Source organism: Vespa crabro, chromosome 2, assembly GCF_910589235.1.
Source record: "Vespa crabro chromosome 2, iyVesCrab1.2, whole genome shotgun sequence".
NCBI lineage: Eukaryota > Metazoa > Arthropoda > Insecta > Hymenoptera > Vespidae > Vespa > Vespa crabro.
In genome coordinates, this window is record NC_060956.1 from 14210896 (window position 1) to 14236055 (window position 25160).

The 25160-nt window shown below is 41.7% G+C and overlaps 1 protein-coding gene across 3 annotated transcripts; it reads right to left on the minus strand.

Moving 5' to 3' along the window:
• Nucleotides 1–175: 175 nt before the first annotated feature.
• On the minus strand, nucleotides 176–23792 carry LOC124421571 (follistatin-A). 3 transcript variants are annotated; one of them, XM_046956913.1, is made up of 6 exons: nucleotides 22333–23792; nucleotides 10242–10430; nucleotides 9813–10031; nucleotides 8844–9080; nucleotides 2296–2604; nucleotides 176–890 (listed from the first exon to the last, which is right to left on the minus strand). In XM_046956913.1, exons 1-6 carry the CDS (start codon nucleotides 22616–22618, stop codon nucleotides 769–771), a joined length of 1362 nt encoding a protein of 453 aa, XP_046812869.1. In that variant the 5' UTR covers nucleotides 22619–23792; the 3' UTR covers nucleotides 176–768. The 3 variants fall into 3 exon arrangements, with proteins under 3 accessions (XP_046812869.1, XP_046812871.1, XP_046812870.1); XM_046956914.1 differs by lacking the exon at nucleotides 176–890 and adding an exon at nucleotides 897–1852; XM_046956915.1 differs by lacking the exon at nucleotides 2296–2604.
• Nucleotides 23793–25160: the final 1368 nt, after the last annotated feature.

Genomic DNA, 25160 nt, shown 5'->3' on the forward strand with positions numbered 1-25160 from the left:
CCTCTCGTGACTCAACTTTCTCCAGATTTTAGTTTCGGTGGATGATTTTCTCTTCCAATCTTCCTCTTCTTCTTCTACTTCTGCTTTTACTTCTTCTTCTTCTTCTTCTTCTTCTTCTTCTTCTTCTACTTCTGCTTTTACTTCTTCTTCTTTTTCTTCTACTTCTGCTTTTACTTCTTCTTCTTTTTCTTTTTTTCTTCTACTTCTGCTTTTACTTCTTCTTCTTTTTCTTCTACTTTTGTTTTTACTTCTTCTTCTTCTTCTACTATTACTTCGGGTTCTACCTCTTCTTTTTCGTATTTCATGTTATTTGGGGATTTAAAAGAAGATTTTTGATTTTCTCTCAAAAATCAAACGAGATACTATGTCTTCGTCTACTATCTCACCGTACGAATGTACTAAGCTTCTCTCCAAGAGACATACATACATACATACATACATACATACATATATACGTATGTATTCTGTTTTTTCCCTTTCACTCTTATATCTCTCACCGATATATATATACATACATACATACATACATGTATATATAGTATGCGTGTATATCTCTACACACACCACACACACATACATACACACACAACATACACATCGGATATGTCAAAGTCATGGAATTTTCGTGAAAGGGATCGTTCAAGACGAAAGAAGGATAACTCTTCGTTTCGAATCGTCTCATCGTTCGCGAGGACGATTCGTTGAATTTTATGACTTGGTTGCATTTTATCTATCTTACTATTCAACGTGTTATAAACTTTAAGCGTGCTACGTCGATGCCAATGAACGATGCGGTTGGAAAGTCTGAGAAGATTCTGAGTCTACCTCTGAGATCTTCCTTTCTTCGTCGGCCAAATCTACGCCATAATTGCTCGACGTATTGTCCTCTTCTGTAACAGAAAATTCTTTTTTCGCCTCTTGCACACCTTTCATAGGTTGGTTTGTTTTATGAAAAATATATAGGAAACAAAACGAAACAAAAGAAGGAAAATAAAAAAAAGATGAGAAAAGAGAGAGAGAGAGAGATAGAGAGAGAGAGAGAGAGAGAGGGAGAGAGAGATAGAGAGATAGAGAGATAGAGAGAGAGAGAGAGAGAATAAATAAAATAAATAAAAAACAAAATGTTCCGATTGGAAAACGAATCGTAGTCTCTTTGAATAGGCTAACACAGATCCTAATCGCGTTGACGACAAAAGGAATAGTCTATTATGAATCAATGCACGAGCGACATTCCCACTTCCGTGTTACACGCGCAACAGGTCCTTGCATCTCTCCAACACACGCTCGCTTCGGCGCGCACGAGTGCGCTAGCTGCTACTAGGTAAAAGAGGCGAAGAGCGCGACTACTATTGTTACGTGCTTTGTCGTGCAAATCGATTTCCTATCTGCTCATACCGCGTTTTGCTTGACGATTGAAAACTTTGAAAAGATAGGAATAAAAAAAACGAAAACACACACACATATACGCACACAAAACAAAAAAAAATGAATAGAAGGAAAAAAAAGAGGAAGAAGAATAAGAAAAAGAGAGATTAGAGAACGGCATTACATTAAATCCGATCACGATTTAAAGAAAAAATAAGAACTTTAAATGATTGGAATACATATATGGTAACGGGAAAAAAATCCACAAAAGAATACGAAAAATTTTTATCCGATTCCTTTCCGGTTCTCCGATCTCGTTGCCGGTTTCGACGCTTGGCTATTTCTCGGAGACTGTGATGCGTTGGCTGCGTGGGCGCGTTTATTTGCAGACGCGACTCGAGCAAGGCGAATTCCACGCTGGATTACCCTGCCGATCGGTCGTTCAAGCGGATGGCGCTTGAATGGCCCACGCCATATTCCGAGAGTACTAGAGAAGAGAAGAGAAGAAAAAAAAAAGAAAAAAAAAGAAAGAAATAGAAGAAGAAAAAAAAAAGAACAAAGAAATAAATAAAGTAAACAAGTAAGAAAGATGGATAGATCGATGGTAGCCTAGACGAAAATATAGACAAATACGGAGAGCATAAATTTTCTCGCGATAATGTTGATGGTGGTGGTGGTGGTGGTGGTGGTAGTGGTAGTGGTGGTGGTGGTGATGATGATGGCGAAATCTAAAATAAACGTTTCGTCGTCGATCCGAAACGAGCTGGATAAAAATAAACTAAGCGTCCTTTATAGTTGGAAGCCTAGAGCACGGAATATCAACGATTCTACGAATAGAGTCTTTACTTATCTTTATGTGTGTATACATATGCGTGCGTGCGTGAGTGTGGGTGACGTGTAGGTTCGAGCCTCGTTGGATTGGTTGCTCACCGATATAAAGGGGAGACGTGTCGTAGGCGTTGCAGGGTCCGGCATGTCGCGTCTCGAGAACGAAGCCGGTGACGCAGGCGTCCTTGACGATGTGACACCAGCTGGGATAGGTGATGTTGTTGGTCGCGCACAGCATGGTCGTCGATGGATCTCGATCCCGATCACGATCGCGGTGCGTCCGGTTCCGGACGCGCTCCCGCTTCCGGGGGCAACGGTACGTGCAGGTCACGCAACGCGGCCGACCAGACTTTATCTCCGTCAGGCAGGTCTGCCCCTCTCGACAGCGAATTGTCGTGCAATCCGCGTTCTCTGCGGAACAAACAGGAAAACGCGCGACTCGTTAACCGTCACACCTACAAACCAAATTATCTATCCTATTTGATCGTTTTTATTCTACTTTCAAAGACGCGAACTCTTTCAAAGTTGAATAGTAAAATAAGAGGAATGGTCACCGGCAAAATTGCTCTACGTACTACTCATAGCTTAACGAGGTTGCTTCGACCGCGTGGAGCGAGTAGACGATTGCCGCAATAATAAGTCGTTACACCTACTTGGGTCAATAACCTACTTCTCACGAAGAGAACGGGGGGGGGGGGAAGGATACTGTGCTTATGACAGACTTACTGATTTATTTTCCTTCTTTTACGTCACTCTCGAAAGATTTTTTTTTGGTTTTGTTTTTTTTTCTCTCTATAGGAAATAATAAAAAATATTCTGGATAAGGCTGCTTTAATCCGACGACAGAGAGTAACTCGATCTTCCGACCGAAAGACACGTAGTTCTAATAGAAAAATCGTTAATAAACGACGCGTGGAAGGACCCTTGTCATCGTACTATACTCGATTAGCCTAATGCTCGGCTTCTATGTTACATATGTCTAACGACCGCGAGATCGTTCTCCTAGCTACGATGTTATGCAATGGCTTGGAAAGAGGGGGGAGGGTCATTGAACGTTCAATCTCGCATGACATTGACACAGCATCGTTAACGTCGATTGGACTGCGGGTGGTACCATGAGCTTTGTTTCCTTTTCAATTACGTGATTCACAAAGGTACGACCCATTCCGAGAGGAGTGCCTCTGTCATGCATCTCATACTATATCGTATTCGAAAGCAGAGAAAAAAAAGAATTTATATATTCAAATATCGAAAATCTGAAGAAGATACGTAGTAGGTGGAAAGAAAAAATGATAAAAGAAATAAATAAATAAAAAAAAAAAGAAAGAAAAAGATAAATAAAAGAATTAGAAGAGGATGAGGAAATCACTTGACGCATTCGTTGATGGTGAGTTATCCTCGAGTGGCGCGAAGAGAATCTCGATGAGGGAAGAGAGCGAGAAAAGAGGCGATAAAAGAGTAGAGAAGGAGAAGGAGTGTCCGAAAGGAAAGCTCGGATGGTTCGTTCCGTGCACATATTAAAGAAGGTATATTTGCAGACACGTGCACTTTCGCGCCTTGGATCTTCGAGAAAGACGATTATTTGCACCGCGACACCTCGTCGCGCTAAACCGGCTATGGTTTGTTTACTCATTTACGTTCGCTCCTTCGGCGAGTCTCGAGAAAAAGGGGAGAAAGAAAAAATGGCCCTTTGGAGTCTTTGGGAAATGGTAAGCGAGCCTCTTTTCGAAATTCACCAATGTAAAACACTTGGATAAATGTTTTTTGCAATGAAGAATAAATGGAAGTCTTATTATTAAATTCAAGAGTAAAAATTGTATTATTATATAACGACCGTTTCCTTGCACCGAAGAGCTTCCACCTTGTTTCCTCGAATCGTCTGTTCGATCGTTGTTTGGATCGGCTTACGCGCGTGCTCGGAATATCGTTCAACGTGGTAAGAATCGACTATTATTTTCGCATACTCGATAGTGCACGTAGGGAAAGGAAGAAGAAAAAAAGAAGGAGAGAGAGAGAGCTAAAGAGAGACAGACAGACAGACAGACAGACAGACAGAGACAGAGAGAGGGAAAAAAACAGGAAAAGGAAAGCGACAGGGATAGTTCAATAGTCAGATAATTCGTGGACGGTTCACGCTCGACTAGTAAATGCGAATGATATTTTTTTCTCCTCTTCCTCTTTCTCTTTTAGTTCTGTTGGTACGACGACGACGATGACGACGACGACGATGACGACGATGACGACGATGATGATGATGGCGGTACAAATACGAGGAGAAACTAGAGGAGGGAGTGTGCAACACGGAAGAAACTAATTTTCGCCCGATAGATACGTCTCGTGATATTTGCCGAGCTGTCTAACGATCGTGCGACCGAGACCGAGCTCGAAGAAACGTTTCGCGGCTATGTCATTAGCTAAAAGAGCAAGAAAATAATGCTGCGAGACGTTGCGAGACTCGGACACAGAGTGCATCGACCTACCATCATTTTTTACCGGTGCCTGGTATGCTGACCGTACGCGTACCTCCTTATCCTTTTTCTCTCATCTTCTTCCACTCTTCCTTAGTTACTTTTCGTCTCCGCGTGTGCAAAATGGAATATTATTTCGAATTTAAACGATATAAATTTGTTAAGGCTCATGGTTTAGTTCGATACCAAGCCGAACCAATATTATTCTGTAACCGGGACGATATGTAAAACATGGTCACGGAGAGTCAGCAAATCGTGGTTTGCATACAACCGAAGCTTTTTTCGCAGCTTGTTTACAGTATAGAACTGCACGATGCCGATGACAACGAACACGATGACCGTTTCGCGCATGGAAAAAGTAGGGGGAGGAAGAAAGAGAGAGAGAAATGCGTGGGGTAGGAATAGAAGAAGAAACGTGAGGAAAGGAGAAGCTCGACACGCTCCAAAGAGGTATTCGACTCGGAGGCATGCATCGATGAATACGAACGTCCAGAGAATTCGAAGATGGCTGAGTGCATTGGAAAAAAGAGAAAGAAGTAGAGAGAGAGAGAAAGAGAAAGAGAGAGAGAGAGAAAGAGAGAGAGAGAGAAAGAGAGAGAGAGAGAGAGAAAGAGAGAGAGAAAGAGAGAGAGAGAAAGATAAAGAAAGTTAAAGAAAGAGAGTCTTATAAACTCTAATGCAGGATGGCCCACCTGTTTCTTTCTTTTTTTTTAGAGAACGAATTGCAAATTTGACGTGTTTCGAAAACGAACATATTCAGGCAGGCTTTCTTGATTTAGAAGTTTTCGTTTCTCCATAGATCTTCAAAGGTTAAATAGTAGATCCTTCTATTATTTACTTTGCACGCGAAGATCTGGTCATTTTCACGATACCAAATGTACTTTTATGTTATAATTACTTTTCTCAATATAACAAACATTACTCTTTTATTTTATTTGACGTGTTTATTAATACTATCTCATATAATTTATCGTTTGTTTTGTATAACGTAACTAACGTGTATATGTGTTTATTCGAGAAATAATGTAAAAGAAAATTTTGAATAAAAGAGACAAATCTAGACGCTCTGATACAAGACTCTTTTTTCAATGCATTGAAAACGTCGTTCTTCGATATATTCGGTGCGCGAGTCGATTTTCGTATCGTGATCGTGGCTTGATCGATGTACCCCGAATTCACGAAACGCACCGTCGTTATTTTTAGTTCTAAGAAAGGTAGGAGACGAAAGGGACAGAGAAAGAGAAAGAGAGAAAGAGAAAGAGAGAGAGAGCCGTTAATGTCGTAAATATAAAAGAGTGCGTGTCCTGGGCTCGAAAGAGCGAGAGAGAGAGAGAGAGAGAAAGAGAGAGAGAGAGAAGAGAGAAGAAAGAAGAGAGAAGAGAGGAGAGAAGAGAGAGAGAGAGAGAGAAAAGAGAGAAAGATGCGAGTTTGCGTGGGCGCTCGCCCGGTGCGTGCATGCGTGCGTACGGTGAACGACCGTAGGGCAAGGACGTCACAAGGACACGCCCTTACACACGTTCGCTTCGAGCTGGCGCACGTTATTGCGTGCGTATGTACAAATACTCTCGATACAAGTCGTTCGCCAGAATCGTTTATCGATCTTTGATACCATTGATAGAAAATTCTTAACGATATTTTGAATGTTTTTTTTTTTCTTTTTAAACAATTACTCGAAATATATCACGTAAAACGATAATGACAACGAATAGAAATTGAAACAATTTAAGTTAAGAAAAAATTTTTGTTAACATAATGGATGGAAAATATCGGTCGCTTGGTCGGCCGGTGGTTGAGCGTTCCCTGTGTAAAAGCAAGAGCAAGAGCAACAGCAGGAACCGCTCGGATCGCTCTCCCTCTGTCAGCGCCAAGTGCAAGCACCTCGCGCTCGCGATTCTTAAAATAACGCACGCATACATTCGCGGCTGTTACACACGGCAGCTATCGAAAAGGAGATGGAGAAGACGAAAACGAAGACGAAGACGAAGACGAAGACGAAGACGAAGACGAAGAGGAGGAGTATGAGAACGAAATCGAAAAGAAGGAGGTGGAGGACGAAGTCGATGAGAAGAAGAAGGCGGAGGAGAGTCTTTCTTTCTTTTTCTTCTTCTTCGAGGCTTCTATAGTGCGAAGTGATAGGTTAAGAGTCGACCAGCTGCTGCCTCCTTGCCATTTAAATACAATGACGTTCACGACGACGACGTCGACGAGGACGAGGACGAGGACGAGGACGTAGTTGCTGCGAGAAGAAACGTGCGCGTGACCGACTGGCGTGGGCGGGGTTACGCGCGCGTGAGGAGTCGATTCTTCTTTTTCTTTTCCTCCTCCTGCTCTCCCTCCTTGTCATTAGCATCCACGTTATTCGCGCGAATCGGCGAACGAAATGGTCACGGGATTATATAGCTCAAAGACTATAAGGGATGCAGTTATGCGATTCCAAATGTTAAGACCATTCGCGATCGACGATGTGCCATTGACTTTCTTATAATTTCTTCGCACTTTTGATTTTATATCGTTCATGATCATGGTTGATGGTCACCTACCCCTTCTTTTCGCCCATATATCTTTAATATGTTTCCACGAAAAATTTCTCGAAAAGATTTGTCGGATAATCGACTCGTACTTTTTATTGGTAATTCTCTTGAGGTTAACGAACGCCTTCTGACACCAGTCACGCGTCCGGCTATCAGCTGTTTCGACCACGCCAGCTGGGACCGTTGACATGCATTTCAATTATTTTTGCTCACGATGGCATGCGCTTTATAAATAGGACTTGGTAACATTCCAGACCTTGATGAAATTATCCGGTGGTTCGATTTCTGCGCACCGGAACAACAAAATTGTTCTTCCTATTAGGATCGACATCTATGATATTTAAAATATCATTGTGTGTTTTATCTTTTATCGTAAATTAGAAACTGTGTCAAGATGAAGCAGAGGGTATTTATTCATATATCTAGAAATTTATATCCTATTTTGATAAATAGTAAAGAATCAAGAAAATAAAAAATCAAGAAACGAAGTGATTCTATAATAACTATCTTTCTCGTGAAAAGTTATTACGCATGATCGACTTTCTGATGGTTTGACATTTTTTAGTCAGAAAGAGACTGTACTTGAATCAAAGGATCGATAAAAGCTGTAGATTTTTTTTCTCGAAAAAAAGGTGATTTTGTTTGAAAATAATATTTAGAGAGAAACAGAGAAAGAGAGAGAGACACAGAGAGAGAGAGAGAGAGAGAGAGAGAGAGAGAGAGAGAGAGGGACAACCGGAACAGGAAGAGTATAATGACGGAAGGATGTACGGATGAGTGACAATTGTATACGCTGAGTAATTAACTCGGCATCGAATCGGTAAGCTTTACATGGGCTACATCATTTCTCTTCCATAATGACTTTTCTTTTTGTCTTTGTGATTTCAAATGGTTTGCATGGTTAATACGGAAGATCCAGAAAATGATGTTCATCTTATCTCCACCCTCCTTTCCCCCTCCCTCTTCCCCTCTATATATATATATGTATATATATATATATATATACATATATATATACATACATACATATATATATATATATATATATATATATATATATATATATATATATCTTTTGAGCGCACGCTCTCTCTTCTTTTTATAATTTTTTGTTCTCCCTCGCCTACCCGCCTGCAGATCGCGTCTCGGTCGACGAACTTCCTGGAACGATCTTGCGATTGCCTCCTGATGTTTTTTACCACCGTCTCTTTTCCCTTCTTTCCTTTTTGGATCCTCGCGCGGGACGTTGGATACTCGCGGAATGCACCGACCGACGTTCATAATCGCAGATTCCTCCTCGCTGCATTACTTCTCCTCTCTCTCTTTCTCTCTCTCTTTTTTTTTTATTTCGGCAGCGTATCTCATCCATCAAGGATGATCATTTCCAGAACATATTTTGCTCGTAAAAATATCTTTCCCGTACGTCGACTTTACTCGTTCACGAGATATTACGAAATAAAATGTTTATTCTTTGTTCCGGAAATTCGACAAGTATGAATTTTCTCGAAAAATTGACTAACTAACCGAGATCTTTTTGATTGCGAATAGAAGGATTGAAGCGAATAGAATATATTTTGGATGATAGGGTTGTTGTTGGATATAGGTATAAGTGGTAAGAAGAAGACGGATAAGAATAAAAGGGTAGACTCACGTTTGCAGTGACCTTTATAGGCGACCGGAATGGCGCGACCCGCGCGGCAGGCGGCGAGTCGCAGGTGGCAGGCACTCTTGTAGGTGTTTCCGTCGGCCCCGCAAACGGGGCGCGCGGTTGCGAGCTGGTGCGAGGGTGCTTGCGGGCACCTGCGGGCGCACCTCACGCAGTGAGGACTTAGGTTCTGGTCCAGCAGGCAGCTCCGACCTTGGCCGCACCGGACCCGTGCGCACGAACCTGCTCGACACTTTACACGTTATTACGCACGGTCGTAAACCGCCCGTGTCGTCCTAGACGTATCGCGTTTTCCGTTACAGTTTCTACTTTGCATATTTTTTAATCTATCCTTATTTAAAGTTCTATTTTACTTCACTCTTCCTAGAATTTTCTCTTTACTCAGTCAAGTTGTCGATGATTACCCCGAGAAAAATGGATTACAGAGTCTGCGCCTCAACGCAGGTGAATATAACGAGCCGGAAGGCTACGACGCCTCGACGACGTTAGCCGATTATCCCTTTCGGAATCATTGATCTTACCGGGCTTCGAGGCTTATGTAATTTGCGACGCTCCGTTTCGTCGAAACCGTTTGCCGTTTTACGCCTTCCTACGCGATGCAACCCCTCGAGCGTCTAACCCGATATACCTGCCGCATTTACTTTTCCATTTATTCTTTTTTTCATTCTATCGTTATTACTTTTTTCTCTGTATATCATCGACCATTTTCAACTATACTTTTTACCATGAATAAATTATCTCAATTTACAGAAGCGATATAAAAGTGAAAGTGGTCCTGTCCTTTAATATGACGTTTATTATTTTTTTTATCTCTTTTTTTTATTTTTTTTTTTTTTATTTAACTTAATCATATTTGAAATCGATCGAACTCGTACTGTTACTAATCATGCTGCTAAAAGAATTATCGTACTATGTAATCACTTAAAAAAAATGTCTCGGTTTATACATACTCACTTTGGCAGTGGCCGGTGTAGGCAACGGCAAGCTCGTGGCTCCCCTTCTTACAAGCTCGCTTCTTGAGCCTGCACAAGCTCTTATAACTCCTTCCGTCCGTTCCGCAGACTGGGCCACCCCCTCTTGGTGCTTTACATTCGGGGCTACAGACGCATCGAGGCCTTCCCCTCCGCACTACGCACTTTTTCCCTTCCTCGCATTTCACTTCCGCGCAACTCTCTGCGAACAAACGATACGTACCCTTTTCTTTTCTCTCTCTCTCTTTCTCTCTCTCTCTCTCTCTCTCTCTCTCTCTCTCTCTCTCTTTCTCTCTACCTTTTAGAGACCATTCTTCCACTCTTTGTCCTATTAAAACTTCCGATTTGGAATTTTAAGTTAATTTTCTTTCTTTCTTTATTTCTTTTTTTTTGTTTTTTTTTTGTTTTTTACCTCTGCAAGGTCGACATTGAACGCCACCTCCGAGAACTCTCCAAAAGAAAAGACTTCCACTGTCCAAATCTTCATCCGAGTAAGCTGTTGCTGCAGCCGCATTCGACGCGCAACAATCTTCTCTCGTGACACCTTGAGACAATAATTCCTTGCAGCGGCCATTGCTGATCGATGACCAACAGATACCACCTGTAATAAATCAACGACCGTCGTATGTAATATCTTTTAAGAAAGAATTTTTAATTTTGTTTTATTTTTGCAACATGTTGCATGTCGAAATGTTCTTTCATAAATTGATATATTCATCTAATATTTTTTCATAACAATTTTTACGTAAAAAGATACTGGAGATTTTGTATTAGATTTTACTGTTATTAGAAAGTATACGTATTAGTCTTGTAAATGTGTCAAAAAAGAAATCTTACAAACGGTTTAAATAAAGTCTGAAAAATTGTGTACTAGTCAATGTGTTAATAAACTAGATAGATAATAATCTCGTAGAGTAAAGGCACTGTTTAGTCCAAGTTATATACGAAGGATTTTGCATTACTTTCTATGGTTCAAAGTTCATACACAGAACTCTCATAATTTTCTCTGAGCAATTCATTCGTTCGCATTCAATAGAGATTTACATGTTTCACCGACCATTTACTTGCTAATATTCTTGTTAGAATCTATGAAAAAGTAGAACGAGGTCTTTTCTCGCCTTCTTTCACTATTATAGTATTGGTTAGTAACAAAAATAATGTATATCTTGCTCCGTTCCCTTTCTCAATATTTCTTGTCACACAATGCCATTTTTTCCTTGTTTTTTTTTCCATTTGATAAAAAAAACTTTAATTCAACGATAAGTTACGAGCATAATATTTCGAGAGAAGTAGACAAACAAGATTTTCCATTGCTAAGCTGAGTATTTTTCTTTTTTGCGCGAGTAGCATACACGGATGTCTTGCAATATTCTAACCACAAGTTCAGAACAGACGACATTGTTTACTGAACTCTTGAGAGAGAGTAGTCTTTAAAGATTCCTATTCCCGATGTACATAAACGCGTCGGGACATTCATGACATTCTTACGAGATCGTACCGTGTTGGTAATATCGACATGTTTTATATTTTTAGTCTATGTATGGTCAACAGAAAGTATCCAGAAAGATGTTCGAAAGTTTTCCTATATTTCAGAAAGATCATTGAGAAATAAACCATCGATTGCTTACTTCGTTCAGATCAATACATAGTTCATTCGTATGACCTTTTTCGTAGATGTTAATCGATCGGTCGACTATTTCAATGAGTTAATTAATTTGAATTGAAAGGAACAATAGAAAAAAAATAGGTCGAAGAAGGAGCAACAATAGTAATCGAAATGATTATGTCACGACACGACACGACACGACACGTTTCATATAAGTATTAAAAAAAATGTTTGAAAGTTTTCTTATATTTCAATATGATGATCACGAAGATCATTCGAAGATCCATGAATGATTCATTTGCGTCATTCGCTTAGATCAATGCAATTCACTCGTTTATCCTTGTCGTGGACGTTAATCGATTGTTCGAGAATTTCAACGAGTTAATTGATTGGAATTGAAAGGAACAATAAAAAAATAGTTCAGAAAGGAAACACGGCGATAGTAATCGAAATGTTAACGTTTCAACTTCCGGTAATCTCAAAGACGAAGTTACATGACACGAGTGGGTTCATCCGTTCGAATAGGGTCTGTTTGCGTTCGTTGTTCCTTTCGAACCTTCTTGAAAAAGCCGCGAGATGCCGGCGGAGAAAAGAGAAGTCAGAGCGCCGCGACGTCCCTGAAAGACAATGGAACACCTCGGGCGGCGATTAATCACCGTGCGATAATGCAATCGGAAAGCAACGTTCCAAGAGTACGAAAGAGAGCGAAAGAGAACGAGAGTCTCGATGTGGTTCGCCAAAGCCGGCTTTCTGCTTGGCAAAATGCACGTAACGTTGTTCGTGACTCTTCTGTCTCTCTCTCTCTCTCTCTCTCTCTCTCTCTCTCTCTATCTCTTTCTCTCTCTATCTATCTATCTATCTTTCTTTCTCGTCTTTTTTGCTTTTCTTTTTCGATATATAACTCCCTCTCGCTCAATCTGCCTTCGGGATAAGAGTCGTTCTCTCTCTCTTTCTCTCTTTCTCTCTCTCTCTCTCTCTTTGCTCGAGAATCGAGCAAGAGCGGTTATTCGTTTCTCGGTACCGATCGAGTCACGATCGAGCGATTGGTTTAGCACGCGATCGGCTCTCGATCATTCTGCGATTCTTCCTCCGTTTCTGTTCTTCAAAACAACCCCCTCCTATGAATACGATCGGAATTTAGAATAGATTTCCCTCTTCGATCCTATCTTCGATGATCCTCCTTACGATGTTTGGGTTATTAAAACCGGAAAGAATGTTTGTTTTATTACATGAAGGAAATCTTTTCTTTTTTTTTTTCTTTTTTTCTTCGATGGAGGTATTAATAATAATAAAAAAGGAGGAAGAGAGAGAGAGAGAAAAGAAAAAGAAGAACGTTCGAGTTACCTCGCGTGCGTTAGTTTTAACGGTGGCAATAGAATGCCAGAGAACGAATATAAAACGGGAGCGAGTTTGCTGGCTCGACGCCCGTTTTTGCTACTGACCTCTCTTAACGCATCACGAGAATCTTTTCGCACGGTCGAAAACCAACTGGCTAAACTATTTTTGCATTCGTCGAAGCGAAACGAAAGAGAGACGTGCCCGCCGTCCATCCATCCATCCATTTTCTCTCTTGCTTGATTTTCAAATTTTTCTAATTGAAATGAGTACAACGAAGCTAGAAAAAGATCATTGGGCTATAACGATAACTTAATTACGTTAAAGATAATCGTAACTCTATTAATGGAAATAAAACGATATGCACGATATAAATTTATAACGTTGAGCTATTATAGAAGCGACTAGTTGCTTGGCCACTTGCCGCGAGCATAGATCGAAGCCTATTACTTTTTCCAGACACGGTATTGTAAACACAACTGTCTGGCTTATGTTAGGACGCGATGTGCGTCGCATGAACGTTTATAAACGTTCCGGATCTTCTTCTTCTTCTTCTTGGCGATGATCCCTGTTTTATATAAAAAAAAAAAAGAAAAAAAAAGAAACAATAGAAAAGAAAGAAAATAAAATAAAATAAAAAAGAAATACATAAACTAGCTTTTTATGGTACAACATTGCTTAAATTGTGGAGATATTTGTCTGTACGATTTTAAATAGTTTTTTTTTAAAGTTTCAAAGGATTCATTTTATCGATATAGAATGACTTCGCATCGTTAGAATATAGTAGAAAAATCAAAAAGTCGAGTAGATGATTTAATTGTTTGGAAAAGAAAAAAAAAAAGATTCCGATGACCGAGTTGAAGACAGGAAGGAAGAAAAAGGTCCACCCTCGTTTGTTCTCTTTGCAGCATCGAGAGAAGCTCGTAAATTATGCCAACGCACGTGGTGATTCACGCACGATCACACAGCGTTTAAAGTTTAACAGTTAGCTTAGCCGGTTGCGCAAGATTAAAGCACCGTTCACAATGATCTTATACTATTGTATATATCAGAACCATCAAGAGAGAAGAGATTCACTCTCGGACGTTTATTAATTTTGAGAGCAACGCTGAGGAACCGCCATCATCTCGAAGAATCTTTCAAGGATTCTTCTTTTGCGCAAGAATCAATTCCATCATACGTTCGTCTTCGCCTACGCGCCTTCGATCGCGATATTTCGAGATCTCCTCGTTGACGTTCCAAGGAATCTTTTCGCTTTCGATCCAAGCTGAACACTTTTTTTCTTTTTCATTTACGAAGGTTTTCTTATTTTCCTTTTTTTTCCTCTTTTTTTCTCTCTCTTTTTTAATTCCGACGAATTATGATCTTACTAGTTTTCTTTAAAACGTCGTAACTCTTTCGATCGAGAAAGCAAATCTTTTGTGTTTTGTCTTTCTTTATTTTTTTATTAGTTTTTATTTATTTTTATTTCTTTTTATTTATTTTTTTTATTTTGAAATCCGTCTTCTTTTTAAACGTCTATCTAATTCAAAAGGTGGACTATAAAATTTCCTATTAGTATCGTGTGCACTACGATAAATGAGACCGTTGCTCGTAAGAGAAATTATCGGCGTCTTGTTACGGTCGCCAAGCCTTGTTTGCCACAAGTACCTTATGTAATAATCGATATGATCGATCACAATATGATCGGTACGCCACCGATACTTGAGATACTGGTGAACTTGTAAAAATAAAAAAGGAAAAAAAATAACGTCGGCAAATCTGGAAGAAAATCCATGTAATAACTCGCAATGCCTATATACCTAACGATACAAAATATCGGTTTTACGCGTCGTTGACTCATTAACCCAACTTTTCGTCATTCCACTTGAAATCCATAAAACGTATCCATCGACCGGGGGATATCCCTCAAGTAGTGAAGCCCTTATACGGAATTACGACGTAATAAAAGTTTGACAATTATCCTTTTCTTTTGGAAAAAAGTACATTGTGAATTATAACGTGATTCGTTATCGTTTCGATGAGCATGATGGTACTTAACGCATCAACCTTGTCAAATCTTTACGATGTAGAACTTATGAAGAGAAACAACACGAATATGTTTATGATGAGTATATAGAGACGATTTATTATTAATTTTAGAATATTCGTTCTATATAAAAAATTGTAACCTTATCGATTAATTCTGTACGTTCATATTAATTTTCTTTTCTTAAACTTCATTTTTTCTTTTTTTTTCATTTTAATTCAACGTTAGAAAGAGAGATTTTTAAGGAAGGTAGTTCCTGTATCTCGTTCGGAGAGCAACTCGAGCGTCACACGTAGGAAGGAAGAGAACGGTTGTAGTAGCGTGGCGAACGCGACGGAACTATATACCTTGTTACGGAGCGAAAAGGAAAGTCTGGCAAAGGCGAAGCATTAATTCCCAGCCACGCGGCGTGTCTAGACCGCGACACAGCCACCGTTTGGCCCAGTTACGCCCTTCTTCCTCCTCCATCCTCCCCCTCGCTCCGTCATCCCCACTCCTGACTCTCGTACACGCACCCTTTACTCTCCAGCCTCTTTCTGTTGGCTACTTGGCTACTATATCTTTTCCGTAGCCGAGAGAGAAAGAAAGGTAGATAGATAGAGAAAGAGAGAGAGAGAGAGGGAGAGAAAAAGAGAACAGAACGAACGAAGAACAGCTAAGCATACTTCTTACTCGTCTAAACGTTCGCTCACATCGAAAGCTTCGCTGTATTTCGTTTGCTTTTCCCTATTCGAATTCATTGCTTAGTCTTACAGCAAAGATTTCATAAAAGAACTAGCAAAGGGTAGTGCAGTTCCTTGTTCCACAATGTTTTCGCATAATAGATAACTTAGTTACTCGGCGAAATATCTTCAAGGGAGAATGGCGAAGATCCTTTGAAATGCATAAGGATATCCATCTCCAGGGTTGACGTTTAAACGTATGACGCCCACGTGTTTCGAATGCTCGAGAGAAACGATTGTCAAGGTCGAACCATTCGTTATCGCGATTCATGAAGGTACATATCTACGTGCGAAACAACCGCTTTAGGGTCGTTTAAAGGAGATGGCGTCGAGCGGGAAGAAGGTTCTCAACTATGTCTTACCTTACACTCATACGATTACCATTTTCTCGTATCATAAATTTGATTAGCGATAAAAAGCAAGAAAGGTTAGGGAAGGGAATACATTGGAAAGTTATCGAGATATTAGAGAAAATCGCCGAATTTGGAAATTGATTTTACAAAGTGATTGTTGGCAAAGAAGAAAAAAAAGAAAAAAAAAAAAAAGAAAGAAAGAAAAAGGAAAATCTCTCTCGATCTTAATATGCATATCATAAAATACTTTCACGATTCTCGTTCAAGGAATATGCCCGAGTCAGTCGTATGTTAGATATGGCAGCAAAGGATGTTAAAGGCACGTTTAGATTTGTTCATTGAGCGTACGAGCATATCGCACGAAGCACCGGTGGCGACGAGCCGACGATTAAATGCTAAACACGGCGATACCTTCCCTTTTAGAAGGCTTTACGCGTTTTCTTCTTCTTCTTCTTCTTCTTCTTCTTCTTCTTCTTCTTCTCCTTTTCCTTCTCCTTCTCCTTCTTCAAAGATTCCGATGAAACATTTATTAGGATCGTTTCGGTGGTACCTAATGTCGGATTCCAAACATGTGGACGATTTAGAAACGTACATTTTAAAGACAATGATTTCTTTTCTTTATGTTACAGACGATGTCGAAAGAGAAGATTTTTAATCGACTTCGATAACCAGTGTTAATATCGTAACCTCGAAAGATCTCGATGACTTTTTCCATTTTAAAGCCAGACATTAAGTTAATCGATCTTGAGAATGTGTTTCGATAGCTTGCAATCCAACATTGCGGTTAGACAATCTATCTAACCATATACGAAGCGTACTATTGCATATGTATGTGTTAAACAAGCCACGAATAAAAAAAAAAGAATAATCTTATGTGTTATGATTGAAATGAAATGATTTGGTTTTAATATCAAAAAAATGAAGACAAGAACATTAATGTCGTAGATACAAAGACTCAGCTAATTGTTAAGTCTTGTCCAATGTAGGAACCGAAAGCGAAAACAAAAAGTATTTCCGGAGGAAGTATCGAGTCACACTTGGTTGAGCACCTGCGTCTTCTCGTCCGACCGCTTTATCGTAAACACGAGGATAATGCGAACGGTGAAGAAAAATCAACGGAGACTTATGGGTCTAGACTCTCGAGACTCTAGGCTCTAGCCTCTAGGCTCTTGCAGGCACGTCGGTATGCAAGATACAAGCTGCCGATTAAACTGCCTATCCGTACCTCATGCTCTTCTCCTCATCGTCCTCCTCGTTCACACACACTATTTCTCTCTCTCTCTCTTTCTCTCTTCTTCTCTCTCCCTTTCAGTGCCGTGACTTTCGTAGATTCTCTTCGTACTCTCTTTTCCTTAATGAATTTTTCTTCGCAAGAGTACTTGGCGATAGTATGCCCTGTTATAAAAGTTAACGTCCGGTAAGAAAAGCATTAGAATATTAGTTGCACGAAACCGATTTCCAGGAAACGCGATTTTCTCAAACGGAATGTTAGAGCAACGTGTTGCGGTCTTTCCTTTCTCCTCGTAAAAGAGCAAACTCGCCGAGCCGTGCTCGAGATGATGATATGAACCACGAAACACTATAAAAAGTCTACTTTACACAAGGTTACAGCTGCTTCTCTCGTTCCCTTCTTTATCCATCTTCTAAGAAATTCCGTGAGAATCGTTGTTAAAGATTTCGCGAAAGTCGTAGAACGTGAATGATCTTGGAGGACTCTAACACAGAGACCTTCCTCTCGTCGTCACCCTTCGTTGATTTTCTCAGATCAAGCCTCAAACTGGTGTAAGATGCTATTATCTCTTTGTGCCTTCGTCAAGGACAGGTAACCCCATTATTGTACTTATGTATATTGTTCGCCGTACGGTCAATGAATTTATCGAAGTGATTTTCTTAACGATTATCGATTCATAATAATCATTTTAACGATCATGATTCGTCGAGGAGAGACAAAAAAAGGTGATAAGATACGCAAGATTTTTATAACGTGACAATGTATCAGATTGAGAGAAAATAAAAGACAAAGAATATAAACGATTCGTGAGGAAAGGCAAAAGGCAGAGGAGAAGGGGGTGTAGGATGCGTGGTTAGAGATGGCTCGACAGCAGGTGGTAAAAAGATCGGTGCCCGTTCGAAGGGGAGCATCTCCAGGTTGGAGGCATTCGCGACGTGCCACAAGAGGGAGGCAAGTTTCTTGCCGGTACAAGACGACAACCACGCGGTTAGTCATCAAGGCCCGGAGATTGTCCCTGCGGACGGCGAACCGACCGGTTGACCAAAACCACAAGCTTCTCTCTTTTCTCTCTCTCTCACTTTCTCTCTTTGTCTCTCTTTGTCTCTCTCTGTCTCTCTCTTTCTCTCTGACTGTACCTCCCTCCACTTTTCGCTCCCACTTTTCTTTTCCTTTTTCTTCTTCTTCTTCTTCTTCTTCTTCTTCTTCTTCTTCTTCTCCTACATCTTCTCTCTTCGTTCTGTCTCGTCGTTTCGAAGGCGATCCCTTAGTCGTCTTCTTCATTCTCTTTACCCTCCTGCTGCCTTTGTCGCTGTTGCTGTTGTCGTCGGTTGTCTCTCCATTCGCGATCGAGTAACCTTAGAAAGTCCATTGGGTATTGGGAGGGTTATTCTGTTTCCATCGACCAAACTTGTTGCTCGAGTATACGCGGATGGTTTTCGAGCGGTCGAACTATTTCTCTCTCTCTCTCTCTCTCTCTCTCTCTCTCTCTCTCTCTCTCTTTCTCTGTATACCACACACCGACTTGCAAGTCCGTTGCAAATCATGATCGACTGGCTCTCTTTGTTTGTCGATCGATTATTTCTCGATCGAATAGTTATCGATTTCAATCGAAAAATATATAAAAAAAAGTCTAGATAAAATGATATTAATTAGATACGATTGAAAAACGAATGAGTAATTAGAACGAGTTCTTTTGAGATGATAGAAATAATTAAATTTTTATAATTGCAGGTTAATAAAACGTATTTATTATAATGCTCGATGCTTTCGCCACCATTCATTGTGCTGGTTTTTGTCGAATGAACGAATGAGCGGTATACTTCTGTCGTAGCTCGTTTACTTCAGACATTCTAACCCGCCTACACGATGCATTGGTACTCGTCGTTGCTACATATATTTGCATTGTAACGAATTACATTGCTCAGTGATCCGAAACGTACGACACGCGAGCGGTAAAAGTCGCTAGGAAAAATTATCTAAATAATCAATACCCCGTGACGCTGAAGGACACATCCGTGACAAGAGAGGCTACGTGTTAGGTTGAATCACACGCGCGATAACCGTCGAGGGTGATTATTATGTTAGAAAAAATAGCAAAAAATAGAAGAAATATAAAGGAAGACAAAAATAATGATAATAAAAAGAAAAAAAAGAAAAAAAGAGAGAGGAAAGAGAACTGAAGGAACAAAAAGAAAGGAAGACGCTTTATCGAAGGAGTGAATTAAACAAACCCTACCGAGTTACGCCGTAAATCATATACTCATTGGCGGTCCTTTCGGTGGACGTATAAAATTTATTCAGCGGATACTCGAGAAGCATACTCGTTGGAGTTATTTCCTCGGGCATATGGCAATGCGTACAACGACGGCATTGGTTTTATCGTACTGGTCTCTTCGAATAGTCACTCTCGTTGTTGGAATATGAAACCAACCGCACGCGCGCGCATAACTCGAGTGTTTTATCGCAACCTCACCATCACCGCAGACTGCGCCTTCGGCCATGCTCGTCGGGTTGTTTTTGCTACGATGTGACTCGCACTTCGCTAAGGGCGACAAAGCCGAGGCGCTAATCCGATACACGTATTATACAAGTATATATACGCGGCGCAGTTGTGTGTTTCCCTCTCTCTCTCTTTTTCTTTCTCTCTCTCTCTCTCTCTCTCTCTCTCTCTCTCTCTCTCTCTCTTTTTCTCTCTTTTTCTTTCTGTTACTCAAGGAAGGTAGGTTGGTAAGCAAGCGTACGATGCGCGAAGGCGTAGGTGCGCGAGCCAAGTGCGGCCCTAGGAGGGCTTTGCGAGGGTCTCCGCGAGGCGGCCCTCCGAGGGGCCCTCCTGCTCGGTCGAGCGCTCTCGCGGACCGAAGGTGCTCTCTTCTCTTCTGTGGCCTCTCTCTCTCTCTCTCTTTCTCTCTCTCTCTCTCTCTCTCTTTCTCTCTCTCTCTCTCTCTCTCTCTTTTCTATCTCTTCTCTTCTCTTCTTCTCCTCCCTCTTGGACAGGAGGCTTGGCTCCCCCTCGACGACCACGTCGTCCTTTCGCTCGGTGGCATCGTCCGTGCGCGTCTGGTGGCTGAAGCTCCTCTCGGTGATGCGGAGCACTGACCCGCAAACTGGTTCCTCCATTACACCAGACTTTCTTCCCCACCCCTCACCTTCTTCGGCTCCTTTCCTCCTCTTTCCTTCCTTCTTCTTCTTCTCCTTCTCCTTCTCCTTCTACTTCTCCTTCTCTTTCTTCTTCTCCTCCTCATCCTCTTTCTTCTCTTCTTCTTCCTATTCTTTCCCTTTTCCCCTCCTACCATCTTTTACGTCTTTTACTTCGCTCGCAGCATCCTTCCTCCTCTCCTTAGTCCAATTTTTCTGCATCCTAGTCAACATCGTTCGAATAACAACCCCTTTACCCAGAGGAAGAAAATAATAATAAAAAGAAAAAGGACAACGATCGACACGACTATTACCGACGATTTAAAGATTTTTCTCTCTTTCAGACGAGTAAATCTTTGCTTTCGATCTTTGATATCGTGCGAGATTTAGCCTTGAATGTTCCGATATAAAAGGAAAGTATCTAGTCGGACAAGTATCCTCGATTATCCCTGGCGTGTCAATTAAATTAGTCGCGTCAACGTCGAGGTTTGCTCGCGCGGAGAGATGCATAAAACGATCGTCCTTGTCGTAGTTGTTCTCATCGTTTTTCTTGTCTTCTTCGTCGTCGTCGTTGTTATTGTCGTCGTCTTCGTCGTTGTTGTTGTTATCGTCGTCGTCTTCGTCGTTGATGTTATTGTCGTCGTCGTTGTCATCGTTGTTGTCGTCGTTGGCAACGTTGTTCGCCTTCGAATGAATGATAAACGCAACCCGGTCGCTACCCAGACGCAGCCCAGACGCAACTCAGACGATAAAGTGCGAATTAATTCAGCGCTAATTCCACGTCTGGCATCCGACAAACGCCGAAGGGGAAAACCGCGACACATCGCGTCACGAGAAAGTGAAATACAGAGAGAGAGAAAGAGAGAAAAAAAGAGAATACACATATTAGCCGACTCTAAAACTTCATTAACGTCTCCGGGAAATTTCAAAATGTGCTTCTTTTACCCTTTCGACGCATTTGACATGCAGAACTTTATTGTAACTTTTACGATTATGTTTCCCAGAGGGTTTTCACTTTATACGATCTGCATTGATTTCAGTTTATAAATGTTTTCTTTCGAATAATATACATAAAAAGGCTAGAGAAATTGATAAAAATCGAATGACACTGTTGTTGAGGCTGATGCGTCGTAGTATCAGAGAATTTACCGACGGCTTGAGATTTATTCCTTTAATTTTTTTCGTTAATCGACAAGTTATAATATACGATCGAAAAGATATGAGATTATAAGGAAGTACCTAATATTTCGATACGTCAATATATTTTTAGATATCAAATATTCGTTCGATCAAGCGAACCCATTATACTCGAGCTTGCGGTGATTATATTGAAAATAATATCGTTTGAACAGTAATTTCGCCGTTTCTTGAACGAGTATGATAGACGTGATCGTCTCAGCACGTTGGCTCGTACTCGACTTTCTTCGTTTCGATCGTTGTTGGCGCGTCTTCGAAGGAGACGCTTTGAAAGATTCTTCGAAAGAGGAAGGTGATGCATAATCCTTGAAAGTCGAGATAGGGTGGCTCGTAAAGAGAACGATGACGCACAGATTTCCAATGTCATCGTAAACGAGATGGTTCTTACATAAGCGCGAACAAATCAGCGCGATGACATTCATCGAGCGATTATAGTGAGCGTAGTTTATGAAACTGTACGTTGTGTGCGTCGTAGAAGAGAGACGAGAGCCACGCAATGCCGTCGGAGAATATCGAGGAGACGCGCGTCTCTTTCTCAATGCCTTTTTCCGCGTGGATCCTTACAAAAACTTTATCACATTTCGCGAGTCCGTCTTCTGTCATAAAATTTTCTTCATATTATATCACATAACACGAAGAAAGAAATTAATAAATCCAAAAGTTTTAATAATTCGGTAAAGAATACTATTATCGGTGTAATGCCCGAGGACGATGTAATTACATATCGATGTTGTGTTTTTTTCTTCGTTTGCTTCGAAGTAAAAACTTGGAAGTTAAAGTAGCTTATATGTATAAAAATAAAAAAAAAAAGGAAAAGAACAACAAAGTCGCGAATGTTGTTTCATTGAAGAATTCTTGAAATACGAAAATTCCCTTGATTTTATTTGGGACTTACCAATGGTAGGGTTTATCCGTAGCAGCAAACCAAAGAGGGACAGGAGGACGAAGGAGCTCTTGTAAGCGGGTGCCGCGAAGGATCGTCGCAGGGCCGTCATCTCAGGCGGCCCGCCCCAGTTTTGGTCGTGACGTCTCGTTGCCTCGACGATCGCCAGCGACCCTGTCTCCGGCTTTGCGACTTCCGCTAATTCTACTCGGACTTCGACTTGGACGGCGGTGGTGGTGGAGGCGGCGGCGGCGGCGGTGGAAGCGGCACCCTCCTGTCCTCGTACTTCACATCTCATCTGCCTCTTCTACTTATTTACCTTCCGCCTTTTTTATCCTTTCTCCTTGGTAGATTCGCGTCCCGTTGCCTATCGACACCAACGACACGATCGTGACGATTTATACGCGAGTTTAACACCGAGTATCTCCCTCTTAACACCCTCTCCCCTCTTTCTATAGGAAAGTCATATGAGCGAATCGTCTCGATCGTTTTCCGCGTCACATCACACTCTCGAGCCAACCGGATCGGATCGAAAAACGACTTCGATTCATTCATTCCCGTCGCTCATCGAGCGTCACTATCGTCGACTCTCGTATCGTCGTCTTCGACATCCTTCTCGCATAGACAAGAGTAGAAGACGGAGCAGGATTGAAAGACGGGCGGGAGGAAAATTGGGCGGAAACATCGAAGAATCGACGAGTATCGCAAGATCGGCACATGGGAGAAAGATCGATCTCCAGCTTCGAACTTTCCTCTGAGTCTTCCGTGATGAAGAGGAAAAAAACTTCCTTCATCGATCGACGCACGCCACGTAGCGGAAGAAGAGGAAGAAGAATCTTAGAGTTGGAGAATTCATCGCGTTGTCGACACGTGGAGCACGTGACGAGCGTCACATCACCGATCTCTTCTTCCTTTTTCTCTTTCTTTCTTTCCTTTTTTTTATTTTTATTTTCTCTTCTTTTCTCTTTTCTTCTAGTCTCGTTTCGTCGTTTCGTTTCGTTTCGTTTCGTCTCGTTTCGTCTTGTCGCACCGTTCGCACCGATCCTAATAACTTTGTTTTTCTTTCTCTCTTTCCCTTTCTCTTTCTCTTTTTCTTTTCCTTTAAAATACTTTAAGACTTACGACGTAAGGAAGAAGATTTGAAATTCACTCTTTCGCTCATCTTCTCTCCTTCGCTCTTTTTCTCTCTAATAGAAAAGAGCGCGCGAAAGGAGAGCGCGCGCGCATCAGAGATCGACGATGCGATTCGTGGAGATATTCGGGAAAGCGAGCGCGCGCACGAGACCGGCCGACAAACTGAGAAAAAAGAGCGGAACGACGAGTCGGTCGTTTGTCGACCGATGACGGCCAACTCAGACGACGACGACGACGACGACGACGACGACGACGACGACGACGACGACGACGACGACGACGACGACGACGGCGACGACGACGACGACGACGACGACGACGACGACGGCGACGACGACGACGACGACGGCGACGACGACGACGACGACGACGACGACGACGACGACGACGACGACGACGACGACGACGACGACGACGACGACGACGACGACGAAGACAACGGAGACGGCAGTCAGCACCAGCAGCAGCAACAACAATAACAGTAGAAGTAACAGGCAGTAGCAGCAACAGCAGCAGCAGCAGCCAGCAGCAGCAGCACAAGGCGGAACGTTTCGCCGTGTGCCAAGCGAAGCTCTGCAAAAGCGGCTTGCACACGCGGCCGCGCGCTCTCTGTTATGTGTCCCCACTTCCCTTCTTCGAGCGCGGCGGCGGCAGTGGCGGCGGCAGCGCCGAGACTATCTGCCCGTGTGCCGGCCTCCAGTCTGCATGCCTCTCCCCTCCTATTCCTCCGCTACTTTGCCTTCTTCGTCTTCTTCTTCTTCCTCCTCTTCCTCCTTCTCCTCCTCCTCCTCTTTTTCCTTTTCTTCCTTTCTTCCTTCCTTCCTTCCTTCCTTCCTTACTTCCTTCCTTACTTCCTTCCTTTTTTCAAGATTGCCCTTTTACACTTTGTTGGAACATCAGGACATCTTCCTTCTTTTTTTTATACGTTTTTACGACTCATTCACGCGGACAGATCTCGATTATCACGTACTTGATCATTAGATCTTTCATCCTTTATAAATTTTTCGCATAAACTCGTATATACTTTTTCCCTTCTTTCCATCGTTTCCTACACTCCGTCTTCCCCCTTTCGTAAGCGATCTTATACTAACAAAAAACGATCCTTTATACGTTCGCTATCTAAAGAGAAGTAGAATCATGTTGTGACAGCGAAAGCATTAAAGATTAAATTCACCGATATAGATATATATTTTCGACCACCCTTCGAATTTTTGAAAGAAGACAGTAGTTATCGCATCCGATACTTGCCTTTATCTTTCCAAGGTGGATGAGATCGAACGAAGTCGAAGCGCGTAACTAAGAGAACGAAGAAGCAACTTTTTTATTTTAAGAAAAATAAAATAAAAATATCGTAGAATGGAAATGCACATGGAAGATTTTCGCGAGTTCACCACGCTGGCCGTCGGCAAGGTGTAAGCGTAATTGGTGGATGCACCGTGGGTACGTCTCTCTTTTATACCGTACAGCAGTCCCGACAAAGCGGTACCGCCCCCTGGGCACGTGACGATAGCTTCGGTACCGGACCCACCACCCAACCACCCACCACAGGGGCTAATGGATACTCTACGCGCTCACCTTACAGCGCACACCCTTACGTTCGCTGACTGAGAAACTACCCCCACTATCTCCCCTCTAATCCTCCTTCCTACCTATCCTCATCCTTCATTTCCTTCTTCTCATCCTCCTTCTCTCTCCACCCTTTTCCT

Bases quoted from the DNA above. Each gene is read 5' to 3' on its own strand.
- LOC124421571 (XM_046956913.1), bottom strand. From the start codon at position 22,618: ATGAGATGTGAAGTACGAGGACAGGAGGGTGCCGCTTCCACCGCCGCC. The intron at 2,605-8,843 runs GTGAGTCTACCC...TTTGTTCCGCAG, and splicing joins CTATAAAGGTCACTGCAAAC to AGAACGCGGATTGCACGACA. The intron at 891-2,295 runs GTGAGCAACCAA...TTTCTGTTACAG, and splicing joins CACGTCTCCCCTTTATATCG to AAGAGGACAATACGTCGAGC.